Source organism: Lolium rigidum, chromosome 7 (genome assembly GCF_022539505.1).
Source record: "Lolium rigidum isolate FL_2022 chromosome 7, APGP_CSIRO_Lrig_0.1, whole genome shotgun sequence".
NCBI lineage: Eukaryota > Viridiplantae > Streptophyta > Magnoliopsida > Poales > Poaceae > Lolium > Lolium rigidum.
Window position 1 is genome coordinate 254,337,735 of NC_061514.1, and position 20,576 is coordinate 254,358,310.

The 20,576-nt window shown below is 43.0% G+C and overlaps 1 protein-coding gene across 1 annotated transcript; it reads left to right on the forward strand.

Annotated features, from left to right (window-relative positions):
• Positions 1 to 1,957: 1,957 nt before the first annotated feature.
• Positions 1,958 to 5,505, forward strand: LOC124675548 (cysteine-rich receptor-like protein kinase 6). Its single transcript, XM_047211629.1, has 7 exons — positions 1,958 to 2,812; positions 3,321 to 3,446; positions 3,676 to 3,809; positions 3,896 to 4,106; positions 4,592 to 4,829; positions 4,913 to 5,060; positions 5,141 to 5,505. The coding sequence occupies exons 1-7, from the start codon at positions 1,981 to 1,983 to the stop codon at positions 5,435 to 5,437; spliced, it is 1,986 nt and encodes a 661-aa protein (XP_047067585.1). The 5' UTR covers positions 1,958 to 1,980; the 3' UTR covers positions 5,438 to 5,505.
• The last annotated feature ends 15,071 nt before the right edge of the window (positions 5,506 to 20,576 follow it).

Here is a 20,576-nt window from a genome sequence, read left to right on the forward strand (position 1 = left end):
TTGTGCAGGTTCCACGTTGGCGTCGGAATCTCCGGTGTTGCGCCGCACTACATCCCGCCGCCATCAACCTTCAACGTGCTTCTTGGCTCCTCCTGGTTCGATAAACCTTGGTTTCTTTCTGAGGGAAAACTTGCTGCTGTGCGCATCATACCTTCCTCTTGGGGTTCCCAACGAACGTGTGAGTTACACGCCATCAGCCGCCGCCATGCCCGGGGCCGCCGCCCCAGCTCCCATGTGATGCGGGCGGAGCAGCCCGTCGCGCGGAGGAGAAGGCGCATCAGACACGGCCGCCTCCAGGCCCCAAGGGCCAACATCCAGCCACACCACCACCATTGCTGCCTCACCTTCGACCGCCGACACCGCGCACCACCACCACAACAAAAGAAGATCAGGAGCGGCGCCGCCACCTCCCAGGGTCGCGACCAGCTGAAACCCCCGCCACCGCCGGCGGCGTGGGAAGGGAAGGGCTGGAGGGGGGCCGGAGGTCCGGTGAGAAGGGGCTCCCCGGAGTGGCGCGGCACCGCCAACCGGGGGAGGGTTAGGGCGGGGGAGTACAAGCAAACTCCCCGGATGCAACCTCACCGCAATCTCAGTATGTGTTCTTTGGTGGTGAGCTGTGTGTGATTAGGTACGCAAAAGAATTGAATAACAGATTAGGGTCCTTTGATTCATAGAATTTATAAACAAATTGTACATGATTTTAATGATTTTAGTTCTATGGAAAAAACTCTACATTGGTTTTTTATTAATGGAAACATGTAGGGTAAATCATATAGGAAACAACATTAGCCATACCTCATGAAAAATTCCTTTGGTACAATTAAACACATTTTATGTTTTTTTATAGAAATTAAATAGACATGATATCTCAATCTATAATTTTTCGATTCTTGTGTTTTTCTATCCTATGAATCAAATGAGCCCTTATGTTAGGTAGCTAATTGGTGGAAACGGACAATTGCTTTCCAGTTGTGCCGTGTCCGATGGTCAAAATTAACTCGGTATACAAAAGCTACCACCAACAATTCCCCGTTCCACCATCACTGGTCGCTAGTATGGCGGCTCACCACTTCCTCCTGTCCGTGGCCAAAGATGGTACCCGGGGTTTACTGAAGGCCCACAAGTCGAAGCATATGAAGTTCGGAAGCCCAGTTAGTATTAAGGAAAGTTAGAGTTGTATTAGGAAATATAGAGACTTGTAACTTTACGAGTTGAACTCAGAGAGTCTCCCGGAATCTGTAATCTTTTGTAACACGGTATCCTCGGCTCCGCCTCCTATATAAGGGGGAGTCGAGGGACGAAGAGATGATCGGATCCATTGTCAACATAACCCTAGTTTCTTAATCGTCGAGTACTTTTCGGCTGAAACCCTCGAGATCTACTTACCCTCTACTTTCAACTAAACCCTAGTCTATAATACGTAGGCATTGATAAGTTAATCCCTTGTCACCCGATGTAACCTCAGCGCAATCTCAGTATGTGTCCTTTGGTGGTGAGCTGTGTGTGATTAGGTAGGCAAAAGAATTGAATAACGGATTAGGGCTCCTTTGATTCATAGAATTTATAAACAAATTGTACATGATTTAGTTCTATGGAAAAAATTCTATATTGGTTGTTTGATTAATGCTAACAATGTAGGGTAAATCATATAGGAAAAAGCATTAATCATACCTCATGAAAAATTCCTTTGCTATAATTAAACATATTTTATATTTTTGTAGAATTTAAATTTTTTTTTGAAATGGGAGCACAGCCCAGCCTCAGAATTTAAATAGACATGACATCTCAATCCTATAATTTTTCCGTTCCTGTGTTTTTCTATCCTATGAATCAAATGAGCCCTTAGGTTAGGTAGCTAACAATTGATTTCCAGTTGTGCCGTGTCTGATGGTCAAAATTAACCCGGTATACAAAAGCTACCACCAACAATTCCCCGTTCAACACCCGCAATTCCCCGTTCCACCATCACTGGTCGCTAGTATGGCGGCTCACCACCTCCTCCTGTCCGTGGCCATCGTCACCGTCGCGTTATTCGCTTCCCCCGCCGCAGGAGAATACCCGTGGCTAATTTGCAGCTCCAGCACCTACACGGCCAACAGCAGGTACGAGAAGAACATCTACCGCATCGGTGCCATCCTCCCCAAGAAGGCCTCCCAGTCACCGGACCTCTTCGCAACCGCCCAGGTCGGCGCCGTTCCGCAGCAAGTCTGGGCTCTCGCGCTCTGCCGCGGCGACGCCAACGCCTCCTACTGCTTCACCTGCCTCGACCAGGCCTTCCGGGTCCTGCCGGACGCGTGCTCCTACAGAAGGTCCGCCACCGTCTTCTACGACTCCTGCGTGGCCCAGTACTCAAACATCCGTTCCCGCCCCACCGACGACACAACATACAACCCGACGCGCCCGACCCTCTTCAACATTAACGCCACGGTCGAGCCGGCCAGGTTCCAGCGCGTCGTGGCGGCGCTCATCAACGCCACCGTGAACTACGCCGTGTACAACTCCACGCGGCTGTACGCGTCCGGGGAGGCCGACTTGGACCAGGAGTTCCCCAAGGTGTACGCCTGGGCGCAGTGCACGCCGGACCTTACGCCGGAGCGGTGCCGGGACTGCCTCGTCCAGAACATGGAGTATCTGCCGACGACGTTCACCAGCTCTATTGGAGCCAGGCTTCTTGGGGTGAGGTGCAGCTACCGGTACGAGACGGTGCCCTTCTTTGATGGACCGGCCATGGTGCGACTGCCAGGAACGGCAGCCAGCTCCCGAGGACCGGCCTCTGCGCCGGCTGTGACGCCAGCGACGGCGGCCGGAGAAGGTGAGTCAAATTAAAGCTTCAACCTTTACTATGCGACTGTGACACATCATTTCGGTTATTGCCTTATTGCAACTTGCAGTCTTGCAAGACGCCTATCATAGCTTTTGCACGCCGAAATCAAACATGCTTGAGCCGCACATTCTTTCCATATTCTCTTCCTTTTCCTCAGTTATGTTCCCACGGAGTCCGTGTAAAGTGTAGGAATTTACTATGTCCCTTCCACAATATAAGCCTTTTTTTTAAAGCTAAAAAGGCTTATATTTCGAAACGGATGTAATACCATTCATGTGCTCGAGATCACCATTTCGTGAAACTAACTTCTCTTTTCTGGGAAATATAAGTAACTGCTCTGTTTGAATTTACTTCTCCATCACATCTCTTTCCTTGTCTTATTTAGGGCTGCTTGCAAGTCATGTTCTACTTCAGTAACCTTATATGCCATTTCAGTTCTAATTTGTAAACCTCATCGGACCTGACATTTGTCTTGCTACATTCGTTTAATTCACAGGGAGAAAGTACAGTGCTTCTGCTTTGGTTCTTATAGTTGCTCTTCCTACTATAGCTGTCATAAACCTTGTCGCTTGCTTCCTTCTCTGGAGAAGGCGGCGGACACTAGAACAAGAAAAACAGCCAAGTAAGTCCTGTATACTCCTCAAAAATTATAACCGTGCAACAATTCACTGTGGGCCCAAACTGGCATAAACACTGACCAACTTGTGGTCACAATTTTTTTTAGATAAATGAGCATAGCCCAGCCTCTGCATCAATAGATGCACACGGCTTGCGTTATTAAACCAAAGTATCAATTCACAAGATTCCAACATCACTCCGTTCAAATGGCATTGATAATTAAACATATCCAGGTTATTATACCGAAGACGAGGACATCGATAGTGTAGAGTACATGCTGATTGGTATCTCAACACTCCGTTCTGCAACCGGGGATTTTGCGGAAATCAACAAGCTCGGCGAAGGCGGATTTGGTGCGGTGTACAAGGTACATACCAAGCAATTATATATATCTTGGGGAAAACACGTCGCAATTTTTATAGGTCGGCTTAATTTTGGTTCCATCTTGCACAGGGTACTCTGCCGAACGGCGAAGAAATAGCAGTGAAGAGACTGTCAAGGAGCTCAACTCAAGGAGTGGAGGAGCTGAAGAACGAGCTCGCCTTGGTTGCCAAGCTTAAGCACAAGAACCTGGTCAGGCTTGTCGGCGTCTGCTTGGAGCAGCAGGAGCGGCTGCTCGTCTACGAGTTGGTCTCAAACCTGAGCCTCGATAAGATCCTATTCGGTACTAACACGGAGTCTTTCAGTTCTCTACATTTTCTCTCTTCTGTTTTGGTACTACTTTCTCGGAAATTCAATTCGGCTCCCGGGTGCATATGCTCCCTCTATCAAAAAGTTATATTTCGAAATGTCGAAAAATTTTGACAAAAAATTTTACATGTACATCTCCACAATATACGTAGGTTCGTCAAGTTTCGCGATGAACCAATATGTTTTGTGGTCTATGTAAAAAAGAGAAAATTTATCTCCTGAAAAGCTTTATTTTCAGCATTGAATTTTGTCTTTTTTACACACGTCAAACGACAAGTCGGATTTTTATGAAACAACTTTGTGAGCGTGTAGCACGTGAAGATGTACGCTCGAATTTTTCGTTTCAATTTTTTGAAATTTCAAAATGTATGTAACATGCATTTCAAAATAAAGGGAGCATATGCTCCCATGTGCCAAAACACCATTCCCCTACTTTCTTAACTTATGTACGTTGCGTAGACACCGAGAAACGTGAACAGCTTGACTGGGGAAAGAGGTTCAAGATTATAAAAGGAATCGCTCGAGGTTTGCAGTACCTCCATGAGGACTCCCAGCTCAAAGTAGTACACCGTGATCTGAAAGCTAGCAACGTCTTGCTTGACACCAACATGAACCCCAAGATCTCAGACTTTGGCCTCGCCAAGCTCTTCAGGCGAGATCAGACGCAGGGCGTCACAAACCATATCGTCGGAACATAGTCAGTAATTTGGAAACTACTACATACTCCCGTTCATTCAGTAGGCATAAACTGAACCTAACTGGATTGCCATGCTGTACTAGTGGATACATGGCGCCAGAGTACGTGATGCGCGGAAACTACTCGGTGAAATCAGACGCTTACAGCTTCGGGGTCATGGTTCTGGAGATCGTGACTGGGAGGAAGAACAACAACTGCGATACCCAACAATCCGAAGATCTCTTGACTACGGTACGTTTCTTGCTTGCTATGTAAATGTATGTATCAGATGTCGCCACACAGTATTGCTCAGGTTGCTGCAAATGGTGCAGACATGGGAGCACTGGACGGCCGGGACAGTGTTGGGTATGATGGACCAGTGCATGAGAAGCAGCTTCTCGGAAAGCGAAGTGTTGAGATGCATCCACGTAGGGCTTCTGTGCGTCCAGGGTAACCCGACGGACCGTCCGTTGATGTCGTCGGTAGTCATGATGCTCGGGAGTGAAACCATCTCCCTCAGTAGTCCGTCCAAGCCGACGATCTATGGAAGGGACAATGCTGGTGCCAACTCGGGCATGGTGTTCGGGTCAAACTTTTCTGTGCATGATGGTCCTCGAGAGTCCATTTAACAAATTCAGCTGATGCCCACCTGTTTGATATCGCTCCTTTCTTGAATGCAAAGCCACTATGAAAAATATATATTCAAATGCTACTAACATTAATCGAGAATAAATGCTTAGATTTCTATCATGTAGGATGTTTTTTATTAATGTGAATGTTGCATGCATCGGTAGAGAAGGAGACATCACATGCAATAAATTTAATTAACCCGAAACGCAAAATATTTTCACATACTACCTCCATCACGGTTCATAGGACTTATGCGTATTTCTAGATTGCTCATTTGGTCAACATAATATTAGTTATACAACACAAAATTTATATCATTAGAAAGTAGAATATGTGATCTTTCTAATGATATATGTTTTGCAATAAATATCTTGTATTATCATGTTCAAATTTACAATCTAGGAATACATGCAAGTCCTATGAACCCGGACAAAGGGAGTAATTAATTATGATATTTATCAGTTTACTTTATTTTCTTGATATATAAAATTTGAGTTTGTGGCCTTCTATACAAGGAGAGAGGAGTACCGAAGATTATGTTGGTATGTACTCCCTTAAAATAGTTGGAAGGCTCGAAAGTGTATTTCCTTAGGGCATGATTGGTTGCTCATATCGGTTTTTTCGCGTTTCGTCCCGTCAGATGCAATTTGGCTCGGTAGCTACCATATGAGTAATAAAAAGTTAAAAACGTGACTTGGGCTAGCTTTGACACTGTGTTTAAATGCTAGCAATTATACCTGGGTTCGGTTTGAGAAACGATAGGCACTTTGATTGATTAGTTGTTTCAGGCTAGGAAGAAACTTGCCAACTTGTTTGGTTATGTGCGGAAAGAGGAATGTAATTAACCCGCAACGCAAAGCACTTTCACATAATTAATTCAATTGTGATATTTATTAGTTTACTTTGTTTTCTTGGTATATAAAATTTGAGTTTGTAGCCTTCTATACAAGGACAGAGGAGTACCGGAGATTTTGTTGGTATGTATTCCCTTAGAATATACGGAAGGGTGAAAATCTATCTTCGCTTGTTCCCCTTAATTCACCATTAAAACATCAATCCTAGTCCACTAGGTAGAGTATTGAGTTATTGAAAATACTAACATGTTGGCCCTCGCAAATGCGAGGGCAATGGCTGAACATGTCTAAAATGTTTACTACGGTTTCACAGAAATTTATATTATGTGATAATTAACATGATTCTGTGGGCAGCACAAATATTATTCAAAAAAGAGCATTTGTGCAGGTGACGTCTTTAATGATATGATCCGTTATTTGTGGTACTCCCTCTCTCATAGTTTATTAGACGTGAGCGTACCCCTAGATCGCAAATTTGTTCAAGTTAGCATTAGTTATATGTTATAAAAATTATATCATTAGAAAGTTTTGATGTTCTATTTTCTAATGATATAATTTTTGTATATATAATTTAAATTATATAGGTTAAATTGACGACCTAGAGATACATGGAAGACTAGTAAACTGAAAGGGAGGGAGTACTAGAATAATTGATGTTGCCAAAAGAGTTTATCAATGACTATTGGTGCCTTTTGTACGCGGTAATATATTAGATCAATGCATAGAATTAAAATTTGTTGCAAGCTAGGATGTCGCACTTTAATGTTACTTTAGTTTTTTTTTCAAAATGAGGAGTGCCGTCTCTGCATCGATAAATGCATACAACCTTTAATGTTACTTTATTGTGAGGAGTACTCGCTATTTTCTGATTGAATGAGAGTCAATAAAAAGAACTATATACACTAGTAGTCCCACAACTTGCGTGAGATTAGGGATGACACCCGCAGGGTATGGGTACGGGTAGAGCCATCCCATACCCGTACCCGTCGCCTTAAATCTTACCCGTCATCCGTCCCCATACCTGTCAATGGGTATAAGTTTTTTCCATACCCGTCACCTGACAGGGTAAATGGGTACCCGCGTGTAAAAAATACCCGCGCTTACAACACATTGATGGCGTGTATTTCACACGTTCGTTGGGCAACCCCAAGAGGAAGGTATGATGCGCACAGCAGCAAGTTTTCCCTCAGAAAGAAACCAAGGTTTATCGAACCAGGAGGAGCCAAGAAGCACGTTGAAGGTTGATGGCGGCGGGATGTAGTGCGGCGCAACACCAGAGATTCCGGCGCCAACGTGGAACCTGCACAACACAACCAAAGTACTTTGCCCCAACGAAACAGTGAGGTTGTCAATCTCACCGGCTTGCTGTAACAAAGGATTAACCGTATTGTGTGGAAGATGATTGTTTGCAGAGAAAATAGTAAAACAAGTATTGCAGCAGATTTGTATTTCAGTATTAAAGAATGGACCGGGGTCCACAGTTCACTAGAGGTGTCTCTCCCATAAGATAAAAGCATGTTGGGTGAACAAATTACAGTCGGGCAATTGACAAATAGAGAGGGCATAACAATGCACATACATGACATGATAAGTATAGTGAGATTTAATTGGGCATTACGACAAAGTACATAGACCGCCATCCAACTGCATCTATGCCTAAAAAGTCCACCTTCGAGGTTATCATCCGAACCCCTCCAGTATTAAGTTGCTAACAACGGACAATTGCATTAAGTATGGTGCGTAATGTAATCAACAACTACATCCTCGGACATAGCGCCAATGTTTTATCCCTAGTGGCAACAGCACAACACAACCTTAGAACTTTCTCGTCACTTGTCCTGGTGTCAATGCGGGCATGAACCCACTATCGAGCATAAATACTCCCTCTTGGAGTTAAAAGTAAAAACTTGGCCAGAGCCTCTACTAGTAACGGAGAGCATGCAAGATCATAAACAACACATATGTAATAACTTGATAATTAACATGACATGGTATTCTCTATCCATCGGATCCCGACAAACACAACATATAGAATTACGGATAGATGATCTTGATCATGTTAGGCAGCTCACAAGATCCAACAATGAAGCACAATGAGGAGAAGACAACCATCTAGCTACTGCTATGGACCCATAGTCCAGGGGTGAACTACTCACTCATCACTCCGGAGGCGACCATGGCGGTGTAGAGTCCTCCGGAGATGAATCCCCTCTCCGGCGGGGTGCCGGAGGAGATCTCCCGAATCCCCGAGATGGGATCGGCGGCGGCGGCGTCTTAGTAAGGTTTTCCGTATCGTGGTTTTTCGCATCGGGGGTTTCGCGACGGAGGCTTTAAGTAGGCGGAAGGGCGAGTCGGGGGCCGACGAGGGGGCCACACCATAGGGCGGCGCGGGCCCCCCCGGGCCGCGCCGCCTTGTGGTGTCGCCACCTCGTGGCCCCACTTCGTATGTTCTTCGGTCTTCTGGAAGCTCCGTGGAAAAATAGGCCCCTGGGTCTTTGTTTCGTCCAATTCCGAGAATATTTCGTTACTAGGATTTCTGAAACCAAAAACAGCAGAAAATAGGAACTGGCACTTCGGCATCTTGTTAATAGGTTAGTTCCAGAAAATGCACGAATATGACATACAGTGTGCATAAAACATGTAGGTATCATCAATAATATGGCATAGAACATAAGAAATTATCGATACGTCGGAGACGTATCAAGCATCCCCAAGCTTAGTTCTGCTCGTCCCGAGCAGGTAAAACGATAACAAAGATAATTTCTGAAGTGATATGCCATCATAACTTTGATCATACTATTTGTAAACATATGTAGTGAATGCAGCGATCAAAACAATGGTAATGACATGAGTAAACAAGTGAATCATAAAGCAAAGACTTTTCATGAATAGTACTTCAAGACAAGTATTAATAAGTCTTGCATAAGAGTTAACTCGTAAAGCAATAAATCAAAGTAAAGGCATTGAAGCAACACAAAGGAAGATTAAGTTTCAGCGGTTGCTTTCAACTTGTAACATGTATATCTCATGGATAATTGTCAACATAGAGTAATATAACAAGTACAATATGCAAGTATGTAGGAATCAATGCACAGTTCACACAAGTGTTTGCTTCTTGAGGTGGAGAGAGATAGGTGAACTGACTCAACATAAAAGTAAAGAGAATGGTCCTTCAAAGAGGAAAGCATCGATTGCTATATTTGTGCTAGAGCTTTTATTTTGAAAACATGAAACAATTTTGTCAACGGTAGTAATAAAGCATATGAGTTATGTAAATTATATCTTACAAGTTGCAAGTCTCATGCATAGTATACTAATAGTGCCCGCACCTTGTCCTAATTAACTTGGACTACCGGATCTTTGCAATGCATATGTTTTGACCAAGTGTCACAATGGGGTACCTCCATGTCGCCTGTGCAAAGGTCTAAGGAGAAAGCTCGCATTTTGGATTTCTCGCTTTTGATTATTCTCAACTTAGACATCCATACCGGGACAACATGGACAACAGATAATGGACTCCTCTTTAATGCATAAGCATGTGGCAACAATTATTATTCTCATATGAGATTGAGGATATATGTCCAAACTGAAACTTCCACCATGAATCATGGCTTTAGTTAGCGGCCCAATGTTCTTCTCTAACAATATGCATGCTCCAACCATGAAGGTGGTAGATCTCTCTTGCTTCAGACAAGACGGACATGCATAGCAACTCACATGATATCCAACAAAGAATAGTTGATGGCGTCCCCGAAACATGGTTATCGCTCAACAAGCAACTTAATAAGAGATAAAGTGCATAAGTACATATTCAATACCACAATAGTTTTTAAGCTATTTGTCCCATGAGCTATATATTGCAAAGGTGAATGATGGAATTTTAAAGGTAGCACTCAAGCAATTTACTTTGGAATGGCGGATAAATACCATGTAGTAGGTAGGTATGGTGGACACAAATGGCATAGTGGTTGGCTCAAGGATTTTGGATGCATGAGAAGTATTCCCTCTCGATACAAGGTTTAGGCTAGCAAGGTTATTTGAAACAAACACAAGGATGAACGGTACAGCGAAACTCACATAAAAGACATATGGTAAACATTATAAGACTCCATACCGTCTTCCTTGTTGTTCAAAACTCAATACTAGATGTTATCTAGACTCTAGAGAAACCAAATATGCAAACCAAATTAGCAAGTTCTAAGTATTTCTTCATTAATGGGTGCAAAGTATATGATGCAAGAGCTTAAACATGAGCACAACAATTGCCAAGTATCAAATTATCCAAGACATTTTAGAGTTACTACATGTAGCATTTTCCAATTCCAACCATATAACAATTTAACGAAGAAGAAACTTCGCCATGAATACTATGAGTAGAGCCTAAGGACATATTTGTCCATATGCAACAGCGGAGCGTGTCTCTCTCCCATAAAGTGAATGCTAGGATCCATTTTATTCAAACAAAACAAAAAACAAAAACAAACCGACGCTCCAAGCAAAGTACATAAGATGTGACGGAATAAAAATATAGTTTTAGGGGAGGAACTCGATAATGTTGTCGATGAAGAAGGGGATGCCTTGGGCATCCCCAAGCTTAGACGCTTGAGTCTTCTTAGAATATGCAGGGGTGAACCACCGGGGCATCCCCAAGCTTAGAGCTTTCACTCTCCTTGATCATATTGCATCATACTCCTCTCTTGATCCTTGAAAACTTCCTCCACACCAAACTCGAAACAACTCATTAGAGGGTTAGTGCATAATAAAAATTCACATGTTCAGAGGTGACACAATCATTCTTAACACTTCTGGACATTGCATAAAGCTACTGGACATTAGTGGATCAAAGAAATTCATCCAACATAGCAAAAGAGGCAATGCGAAATAAAAGACAGAATCTGTCAAAACAGAACAGTCCGTAAAGATGGATTTTATTAGGCCACCAGACTTGCTCAAACGAAAATGCTCAAATTGAATGAAAGTTGCGTACATATCTGAGGATCATGCTCGTAAATTGGCTTAATTTTCTGAGCTACCTACAGGGAGATAGACCCAGATTCGTGACAGCAAAGAAATCTGGAACTGCGCAGTAATCCAAATCTAGTACTTACTTTTCTATCAAAGACTTTACTTGGCACAACAAAACATAAAACTAAGATAAGGAGAGGTTGCTACAGTAGTAAACAACTTCCAAGACACAAATATAAAACAAAAATACTGTAGTAAAAACATGGGTTGTCTCCCATAAGCGCTTTTCTTTAACGCCTTTCAGCTAGGCGCAGAAAGTGTATCTCAAGTATTATCGAAGGGTGGTGCACCTACAGCGGGGTTTGGAGTTTTCTCAACCATGCATAGTATATTGGATACATAAGTTTCAGCGTCTCCCTTCTCATTAATCTTGGGCTTGCTACTCTTATCGAACAAATTTTCAGGAACAAGCCAAGCATAGTTATGTTCTAGTGCATCATTCATAGCTAGGAGTTTACATGGTATTGGTGCTTTGATCTCCCCACCATCATTAGCATTATTAGTGTACCTTATTCTATCCATATCCATTTTTTCAAGGAGACCAACAAAGTTAGTATGAGAACCAAGCATATTAAATTTAGCGAAGACCTTTCTAGCCTCTCTTGCTAGACCACCAAATTCTCTAAGAAGGGTTTCTAAAACAAAATCTTTCTTTTCCCCTTCTTCCATATCACCAAGTGTAAGAAACATGTGTTGGATTATAGGATTTAGATTAACAAATTTAGTTTCCAACAGGCGAACTAAAGCAGCACCAGCAATTTCATAAGTGGGAGCAAGGTCTACCAAGTGTCTATCTTCAAAATCTTCAATGGTACTAACATGGGTGAAAAATTCTTCTATATTGTTTCTCCCAATGATAGATCCGCGTCCTACCGGTATGTTCTTTGTGGTAAAATTGAAAGGAAACATGATGAAATAAGTAAAGTAAATGCAAGTAACTAATTTTTTTGTGTTTTTGATATAGCAAACAAGATAGCAAATAAAGTAAAGCTAGCAACTAATTTTTTTGTGTTTTGATATAATGCAGCAAACAAAGTAGTAAATAAAATAAAGCAAGACAAAAACATAGTAAAGAGATTGAGAAGTGGAGACTCCCCTTGCAGCGTGTCTTGATCTCCCCGGCAACGGCGCCAGAAAATATGCTTGATGGCGTGTATTTCACACGTTCGTTGGGCAACCCCAAGAGGAAGGTATGATGCGTACAGCAGCAAGTTTTCCCTCAGAAAGAAACCAAGGTTTATCGAACCAGGAGGAGCCAAGAAGCACGTTGAAGGTTGATGGCGGCGGGATGTAGTGCGGCGCAACACCAGAGATTCCGGCGCCAACGTGGAACCTGCACAACACAACCAAAGTACTTTGCCCCAACGAAACGAGTGAGGTTGTCAATCTCACCGGCTTGCTGTAACAAAGGATTAACCGTATTGTGTGGAAGATGATTGTTTGCGAGAGAAAATAGTAAAACAAGTATTGCGAGCAGATTTGTATTTCGGTATTAAAGAATGGACCGGGGTCCACGGTTCACTAGAGGTGTCTCTCCCATAAGATAAAAGCATGTTGGGTGAACAAATTACGGTCGGGCAATTGACAAATAGAGAGGGCATAACAATGCACATACATGACATGATAAGTATAGTGAGATTTAATTGGGCATTACGACAAAGTACATAGACCGCCATCCAACTGCATCTATGCCTAAAAAGTCCACCTTCAGAGTTATCATCCGAACCCCCTCCGGTATTAAGTTGCTAACAACGGACAATTGCATTAAGTATGGTGCGTAATGTAATCAACAACTACATCCTCGGACATAGCGCCAATGTTTTATCCCTAGTGGCAACAAGCACAACACAACCTTAGAACTTTCTCATCCTTGTCCCGGTGTCAATGCGGGCATGAACCCACTATCGAGCATAAATACTCCCTCTTGGAGTTAAAAGTAAAAACTTGGCCAGAGCCTCTACTAGTAACGGAGAGCATGCAAGATCATAAACAACACATATGTAATAACTTGATAATTAACATGACATGGTATTCTCTATCCATCGGATCCCGACAAACACAACATATAGAATTACGGATAGATGATCTTGATCATGTTAGGCAGCTCACAAGATCCAACAATGAAGCACAATGAGGAGAAGACAACCATCTAGCTACTGCTATGGACCCATAGTCCAGGGGTGAACTACTCACTCATCACTCCGGAGGCGACCATGGCGGTGTAGAGTCCTCCGGGAGATGAATCCCCTCTCCGGCAGGGTGCCGGAGGAGATCTCCGAATCCCCCGAGATGGGATCGGCGGCGGCGGCGTCTCGGTAAGGTTTTCCGTATCGTGGTTTTTCGCATCGGGGATTTCGCGACGGAGGCTTTAAGTAGGCGGAAGGGCAGAGTCGGGGGCCCGACGAGGGGCCACACCATAGGGCGGCGCGGGCCCCCCGAGCCGCGCCGCCTTGTGGTGTCGCCACCTCGTGGCCCCACTTCGTATGTTCTTCGGTCTTTGGGAAGCTCCGTGGAAAAATAGGCCCCTGGGTCTTTGTTTCGTCCAATTCCGAGAATATTTCGTTACTAGGATTTCTGAAACCAAAAACAGCAGAAAACAGGAACTGGCACTTCGGCATCTTGTTAATAGGTTAGTTCCAGAAAATGCACGAATATGACATAAAGTGTGCATAAAACATGTAGGTATCATCAATAATATGGCATAGAACATAAGAAATTATCGATACGTCGGGGACGTATCACACATCAAATTGATCAAAAAAATATAAGAGAAGGTGAAGCGGTCCTAAATAGGAGTCTAATCCTCTCTAACCTACCAGAAATGGTTAGACCGGAAAGCGTGAGGTTTAGCTTTGCAATATGAAGGCGTGATTAGAGGGAAATTATGCAGTTTAGAATATTATGATGACCCACTAGTTAAATTTAGATGGGTAAATGGGTATGTGGGTATAGGTACCATCCAATACCCGTACCCGCTCTACCCAATGGGTACAATATTTTTCCATTTATAAACCCATGGGTAATATTTTATCCCATACCCGTAATCTTATTGGGGTTTTACCCGACGGGTACGTGGGTCATGGGTACCCATTACCATCCCTACGTTGAGATGTGCAAATTAATTCCACAACTTGTAAAATGGGGTACCGCAGTCCCACAACTTGTTTTAATGTGCAAAAGTTGGTCCAAGCGATTCACGAGGTGACAAGTGGCGATGTCTTTTATGCAAAAAAAAACCCTCCGTATTTTTCTATTAAAATGTATATACCTTACATTACGGGGTCCACTTGTCAGAGGAGATAATAAAATATAATCCATCGCTATGGTGATTCTAACCATGAACCTTCTACTTGTTGGACGCATAAAGCTAGGCAATGCGGCACAACGATACTTATGTTGATAAATTTATAGTAACTCTATATAAAACGGTACTTGCAGACCGCTATGTTAAGTAGCCTAAGTTTTTATATGACCCCTCCCCAACCCCTCCTCCTCCCGACCCCTCCCAAACCCTAACGGCCGCCGGGGCAAAGACCCTCGGGGCGTGGCGGCGGCGGGGGCCTTTCCTCGCCGTTGTGGGGAACGGCGGACGGGCTCTCCCCTCCTCGACGCATATGGCGGCGGCTGGCGCTGATGGTGACGGGCGGCGGCTCTTGCGCTGCGGTCCCCCCTCCCCTCCCGAAGGCTTCCACCCGCAGCACACCGGTAGGGGCTGGTGGTGGGCGGCGGCCAGGCCCTCGGTCTGCGCCATGCCCTCCCCTCCCCCTGCCTCTCATCGGTGCGAGGAGGCGATCTCGGGCTTCTTCCGCGACACGAGGGCGCCCGGGGCAGCAGCCTTGGGTTCGACGGAGGAGGTGGCGCTCTTCTTCGCCGGAGAGGGTCGGCTTGCGGTTGGTGGTGGTGGATGATGCGTGTAGTTGACACGTCCGTTGGGAACCCCAAGAGGAAGGTGTGATGCGCACAGTAGCAAGTTTTCCCTCAGAAAGAAACCAAGGTTTATCGAACCAGGAGGAGCCAAGAAGCACGTTGAAGGTTGATGGCGGAGGAGTGTAGTGCGGCGCAACACCAGGGATTCCGGCGCCAACGTGGAACCTGCACAACACAATCACAGAACTTTGCCCCAACATAACAGTGAGGTTGTCAATCTCACCGGCTTGTAGTAAACAAAGGATTAGATGTATAGTGTGGATGATGATGGTTGTTTACGAAGAACAGTAAAGAACAATTGCAGCAGATTGTATTTCGGATGTAAAGAATAAGACCGGGGTCCACAGCTCACTAGTGGTGTCTCTCCCATAAGATAGCAGATGTTGGGTGAACAAATTACAGTTGGGCAATTGACAAATAAAGAAGGCATAACAATGCACATACATATATCATGATGAGTACTATGAGATTTAATCAGGGCATTACGACAAAGTACATAGACCGCTATCCAAGCATGCATCTATGCCTAAAAAGTCCACCTTCGAGGTTATCATCCGAACCCCTCCAGTATTAAGTTGTAAACAACAGACAATTGCATTAAGTATGGTGCGTAATGTAATCAACACAAATATCCTTAGACAAAGCATCGATGTTTTATCCCTAGTGGCAACAACACATCCACAACCTTAGAACTTTCTCGTCACTGTCCCAGCATTTAATGGAGGCATGAACCCACTATCGAGCATAAATACTCCCTCTTGGAGTCACAAGTATCAACTTGGCCAGAGCCTCTACTAGCAACGGAGAGCATGCAAGAACATAAATAACATATATGATAGATTGATAATCAACTTGACATAGTATTCAATATTCATCGGATCCCAACAAACACAACATGTAGGATTACAAATAGATGATCTTGATCATGATAGGCAGCTCACAAGATCTAACATGATAGCACAATAAGGAGAAGACGACCATCTAGCTACTGCTATGGACCCATAGTCCAGGGGTGAACTACTCACACATCGATCCGGAGGCGATCATGGCGATGAAGAGACCTCCGGGAGATGATTCCCCTCTCCGGCAGGGTGCCGGAGGCGATCTCCTGAATCCCCCGAGATGGGATTGGCGGCGGCGGCGTCTCTGGAAGGTTTTCCGTATCGTGGCTCTCGGTACTGGGGGTTTCACGACGAAGACTATATGTAGGCGGAAGGGCAGGTCAAGAGGCGCCACGGGGGGCCCACACGCTAGGGCCGCGCGGCCAGCACCTGGGCCGCGCCGCCCTAGTGTCTGGCCACCTCGTGGCCCCACTTCGTAAGTCCTCCGGTCTTCTAGAAGCTTCGTGGAAAAATAGGCCCCTGGGCGTTGATTTCGTCCAATTCCGAGGATATTTCCTTACTAGGATTTCTGAAACCAAAAACAGCAGAAAACAAAGAATCGGCTCTTCGGCATCTCGTCAATAGGTTAGTGCCGGAAAATGCATAATAATGACATATAATGTGTATAAAACATGTGAGTATCATCATATAAGTAGCATGGAACATAAGAAATTATAGATACGTTTGGGACGTATCAAGCATCCCCAAACTTAGTTCCTACTCGCCCTCGAGTAGGTAAACGATAACAAAGATAATTTCTGAAGTGACATGCTATCATAATCTTGATCAATACTATTGTAAAGCATATGAGATGAATGCAGCGATTCGAAGCAATGATGAAGATAATGAGTAAACTAATGAATCATATAGCAAAGACTTTTCATGAATAATACTTTCAAGACAAGCATCAATAAGACTTGCATAAGAGTTACTCATAAAGCAATAAATTCGAAGTAAAGGCATTGAAGCAACACAAAGGAAGATAAAGTTTCAGCGGTTGCTTTCAACTTCAACATATATATCTCATGGATAATTGTCAACACAAAGCAATATAACAAGTGCAATAAGTAAACATGTAAGAATCAATGCACACAGTTGACACAAGTGTTTGCTTCTGGGATAGAAAGAATAGGCAAACTGACTCAACAATAAAGTAGAAGATAGGTCCTTCGCGAGAGGAAGCATTGATTACTATATTTGTGCTAGAGCTTTTCATTTTGAAAACAAGAAACAATTTTGTCAACGGTAGTAATAAAGCATATGAGTTATGTATAAAACATCTTATAAGTTGCAAGCCTCATGCATAGTATACTAATAGTGCTCGCATCTTGTCCTAATTAGCTTGGGTTAACACTGATTATCATTGCGTAGCATATGTTTCAACCAAGTGTCACAAAGGGGTACCTCTATGCCGCCTGTACAAAGGTCTAAGGAGAAAGCTCGCATTGGATTTCTCGCTTTTGATTATTCTCAACTTAGACATCCATACCGGGACAACATAGACAACGAGATAATGGACTCCTCTTTAATGCATAAGCATTCAACATCGATTATTATTCTCATAAGAGATTGAGGATTAGCTGTCCACACCTGAAACTTCCACCATGAATCATGGCTTTAGTTAGCGGCCCAATGTTCTTCTCTAACGGTATGCATACTCAAACCATTTGATTGTGAGAACCGCCCTTACTTCGAGACAAGACGAACATGCATAGCAACTCACATGATATTCAACAAAGGTAAAAGTTGATGGCGTCCCCGAAACATGGTTACCGCTCAACAAGCAACTTATTAAGAAATAAGACACATAAGTACATATTCTTCACCACGATAGTTTTTAAGGCTATTTGTCCCATGAGCTATATATTGCAAAGGCAAAGAATAGAAATTTTAAAGGTAGCACTCAAGTAATTTACTTTGGAATGGCGGAGAAATACCATGTGGTAGGTAGGTATGGTAGACACAAATGGCATGGTTATTGGCTCAAGGATTTGGATGCACGAGAAGAACTCCTCTCAATACAAGGCTAGGCTAGCAAGGTTGTTTGAAGCAAACTCAAGTATAAAAGGTGCAGCAAATCTCACATATGAACATATTGTAACTATTATAAGACTTTACATTGTCTCCTTGTTGTTCAAACACGTCAACCGTGAAAATATCTAGACTCTAGAGATCAATCATGCAAACCAAATTTTAACAAGCTCTATGTAGTTATTCATTAATGAGTACAAGGTACATGATGCAAGAGCTTAAACAAGATCTATATGAGCACAACAATTGCCAAGTATCACATTATTCAAGACATTAAACCATTTACCACATGCGGCATTTTCCGTTTCCAACCATATAACAATGAATGAAATAGTTCAAATTTCGCAATGAACATTAAAGATAAAACTAAGAACATATGTGTTCATACCAAACATCGGAGCGTGTCTCTCTCCCAAACAAAGAATGCTAGGATCTGATTTATTCAAACGAAAACAAAAATAAAAACAAATAGACGCTCCAAGTAAAGCACATAAGATGTGACGGAATAAAAATATAGTTTCACTAGAGGAACCTGATAAGTTGTCGATGAAGAAGGGATGCCTTGGGCATCCCCAAGCTTAGACGCTTGAGTCTTCTTAAAATATGTAGGGATGAACCACGGGGGCATCCCTAAGCTTTGACTTTTCACTCTTCTTGATCATATTGTATCATCCTCCTCTCTTGACCCTTGAAAACTTCCTCCACACCAAACTCGAAACAAACTCATTATAGGGTCAGTGCATAATTCATATATTCAGAGGTGACATAATCATTCTTAACACTTCTGGACATTGCACAAAGCTACTGAAAGTTAATGGAACAAATAAATCCATCTAACATAGCAAAACAGGCAATGCGAAATAAAAGGCAGAATCTGTCAAAACAGAACAGTTCGTAAAGACGAATTTTAAAGTGGCACCAGACTTGCTCAGATGAAAATTCCCAAATTGAATGAAAGTTGCGTACATATCTGAGGATCACGCACGTAAATTGGCAGATTTTTTTAATTTTTCTACAGGGACTACTGCCCAAATTCGTGACAGCAAGAAATCTGTTCCTGCGCAGTAATCCAAATCTAGTATTGGCTTTACTATCAAAGACTTTACTTGGCACAACTATGCAATAAAATAAAGAAAAGGAGAGGTTGCTACAGAAGTAAACAACTTCCAAGACTCAAATATAAAATAAAGTGCAGAAGTAAAATAATGGGTTGTCTCCCATAAGCGCTTTTCTTTAACGCCTTTCAGCTAGGCGCAGAAAGTGTGAATCAAGTATTATCAAGAGATGAAGCATCGACATAGATGTTGGGATTTTTCTCAACTATGCATTTTATCTTATCTATGTGAGTTTCAGAGGCTACCTTTTCATTATTCTTAGGTTTGCTATCCTCGTCAAACAAATTTTCAGGGACAAGCCAACCATAGTTATTCTCTAGAGTGTCATTCATTCTCAGGAGCTTACAAGGTATTGTTATCTTAATCTCCCCACCATCATTAATATTATTAGTGTACCTTACTCTCTCCATGTCCATCTTTTCAAGGATACTAACAAAATTGGTATAAGAGCCAAGCATCTTATATTTAATAAAGACCTTTCTAGCCTCTCTTGCTACTCCACCAAATTCTTTAAGAAGGGTTTCTAAAACAAAATATTTCTTTTCCCCTTCCTCCATATCACCAAGTGTGAGAAACATGTGTTGGATTATAGGATTAAGATTAACAAATTTAGTTTCCAACATGTGTACTAAAGAAGCAACAACAATTTCATATGTAGGAGCAAGTTCTACCAAGTGTCTATCTTCAAAATCTTCAGTGGTACTAACATGAGTGAAAAAATCTTCTATATTATCTCTCCCAATTATAGACCCACGTCCTACCGGTATGTCTTTCAGAGTGAACTTAGGAGGAAACATGATGAAATAAACTAAAGGTAAAATAAAGTAAATGCAAGTAACTAATTTTTCTTTGTGTTTTTTTTTTGATATGGAGAACAAGACAGTAAATAAAGTAAAGCTAGCAACTAATTTTTTTGTGTTTTGATGTAGAGAGCAAACAAAGCAGTAAATAAAGTAAAGTAAAGCAAGACAAAAACAAAGTAAAGAGATTGGATGTGGAGACTCCCCTTGCAGCGTGTCTTGATCTCCCCGGCAACGGCGCCAGAAAAAATGTTGTTGACGTGGGAGTTGAAAATCTTTGTGGTGTAACTTTCTTTCGTTCCCCGGCAACGGCGCCCGAAAAAATGCTTGATGCGTGTAGTTGACACGTCCGTTGGGAACCCCAAGAGGAAGGTGTGATGCGCACAGTAGCAAGTTTTCCCTCAGAAAGAAACCAAGGTTTATCGAACCAGGAGGAGCCAAGAAGCACGTTGAAGGTTGATGGTGGAGGAGTGTAGTGCGGCGCAACACCAGGGATTCCGGCGCC

Excerpts from the sequence above, each read along its gene's own strand:
- LOC124675548 (XM_047211629.1), top strand. The coding sequence starts at position 1,981 with ATGGCGGCTCACCACCTCCTCCTGTCCGTGGCCATCGTCACCGTCGCG. Across the intron at positions 2,813-3,320 it reads AGCGACGGCGGCCGGAGAAG|GGAGAAAGTACAGTGCTTCT; the intron begins GTGAGTCAAATT and ends TTTAATTCACAG. Across the intron at positions 4,107-4,591 it reads CCTCGATAAGATCCTATTCG|ACACCGAGAAACGTGAACAG; the intron begins GTACTAACACGG and ends TACGTTGCGTAG.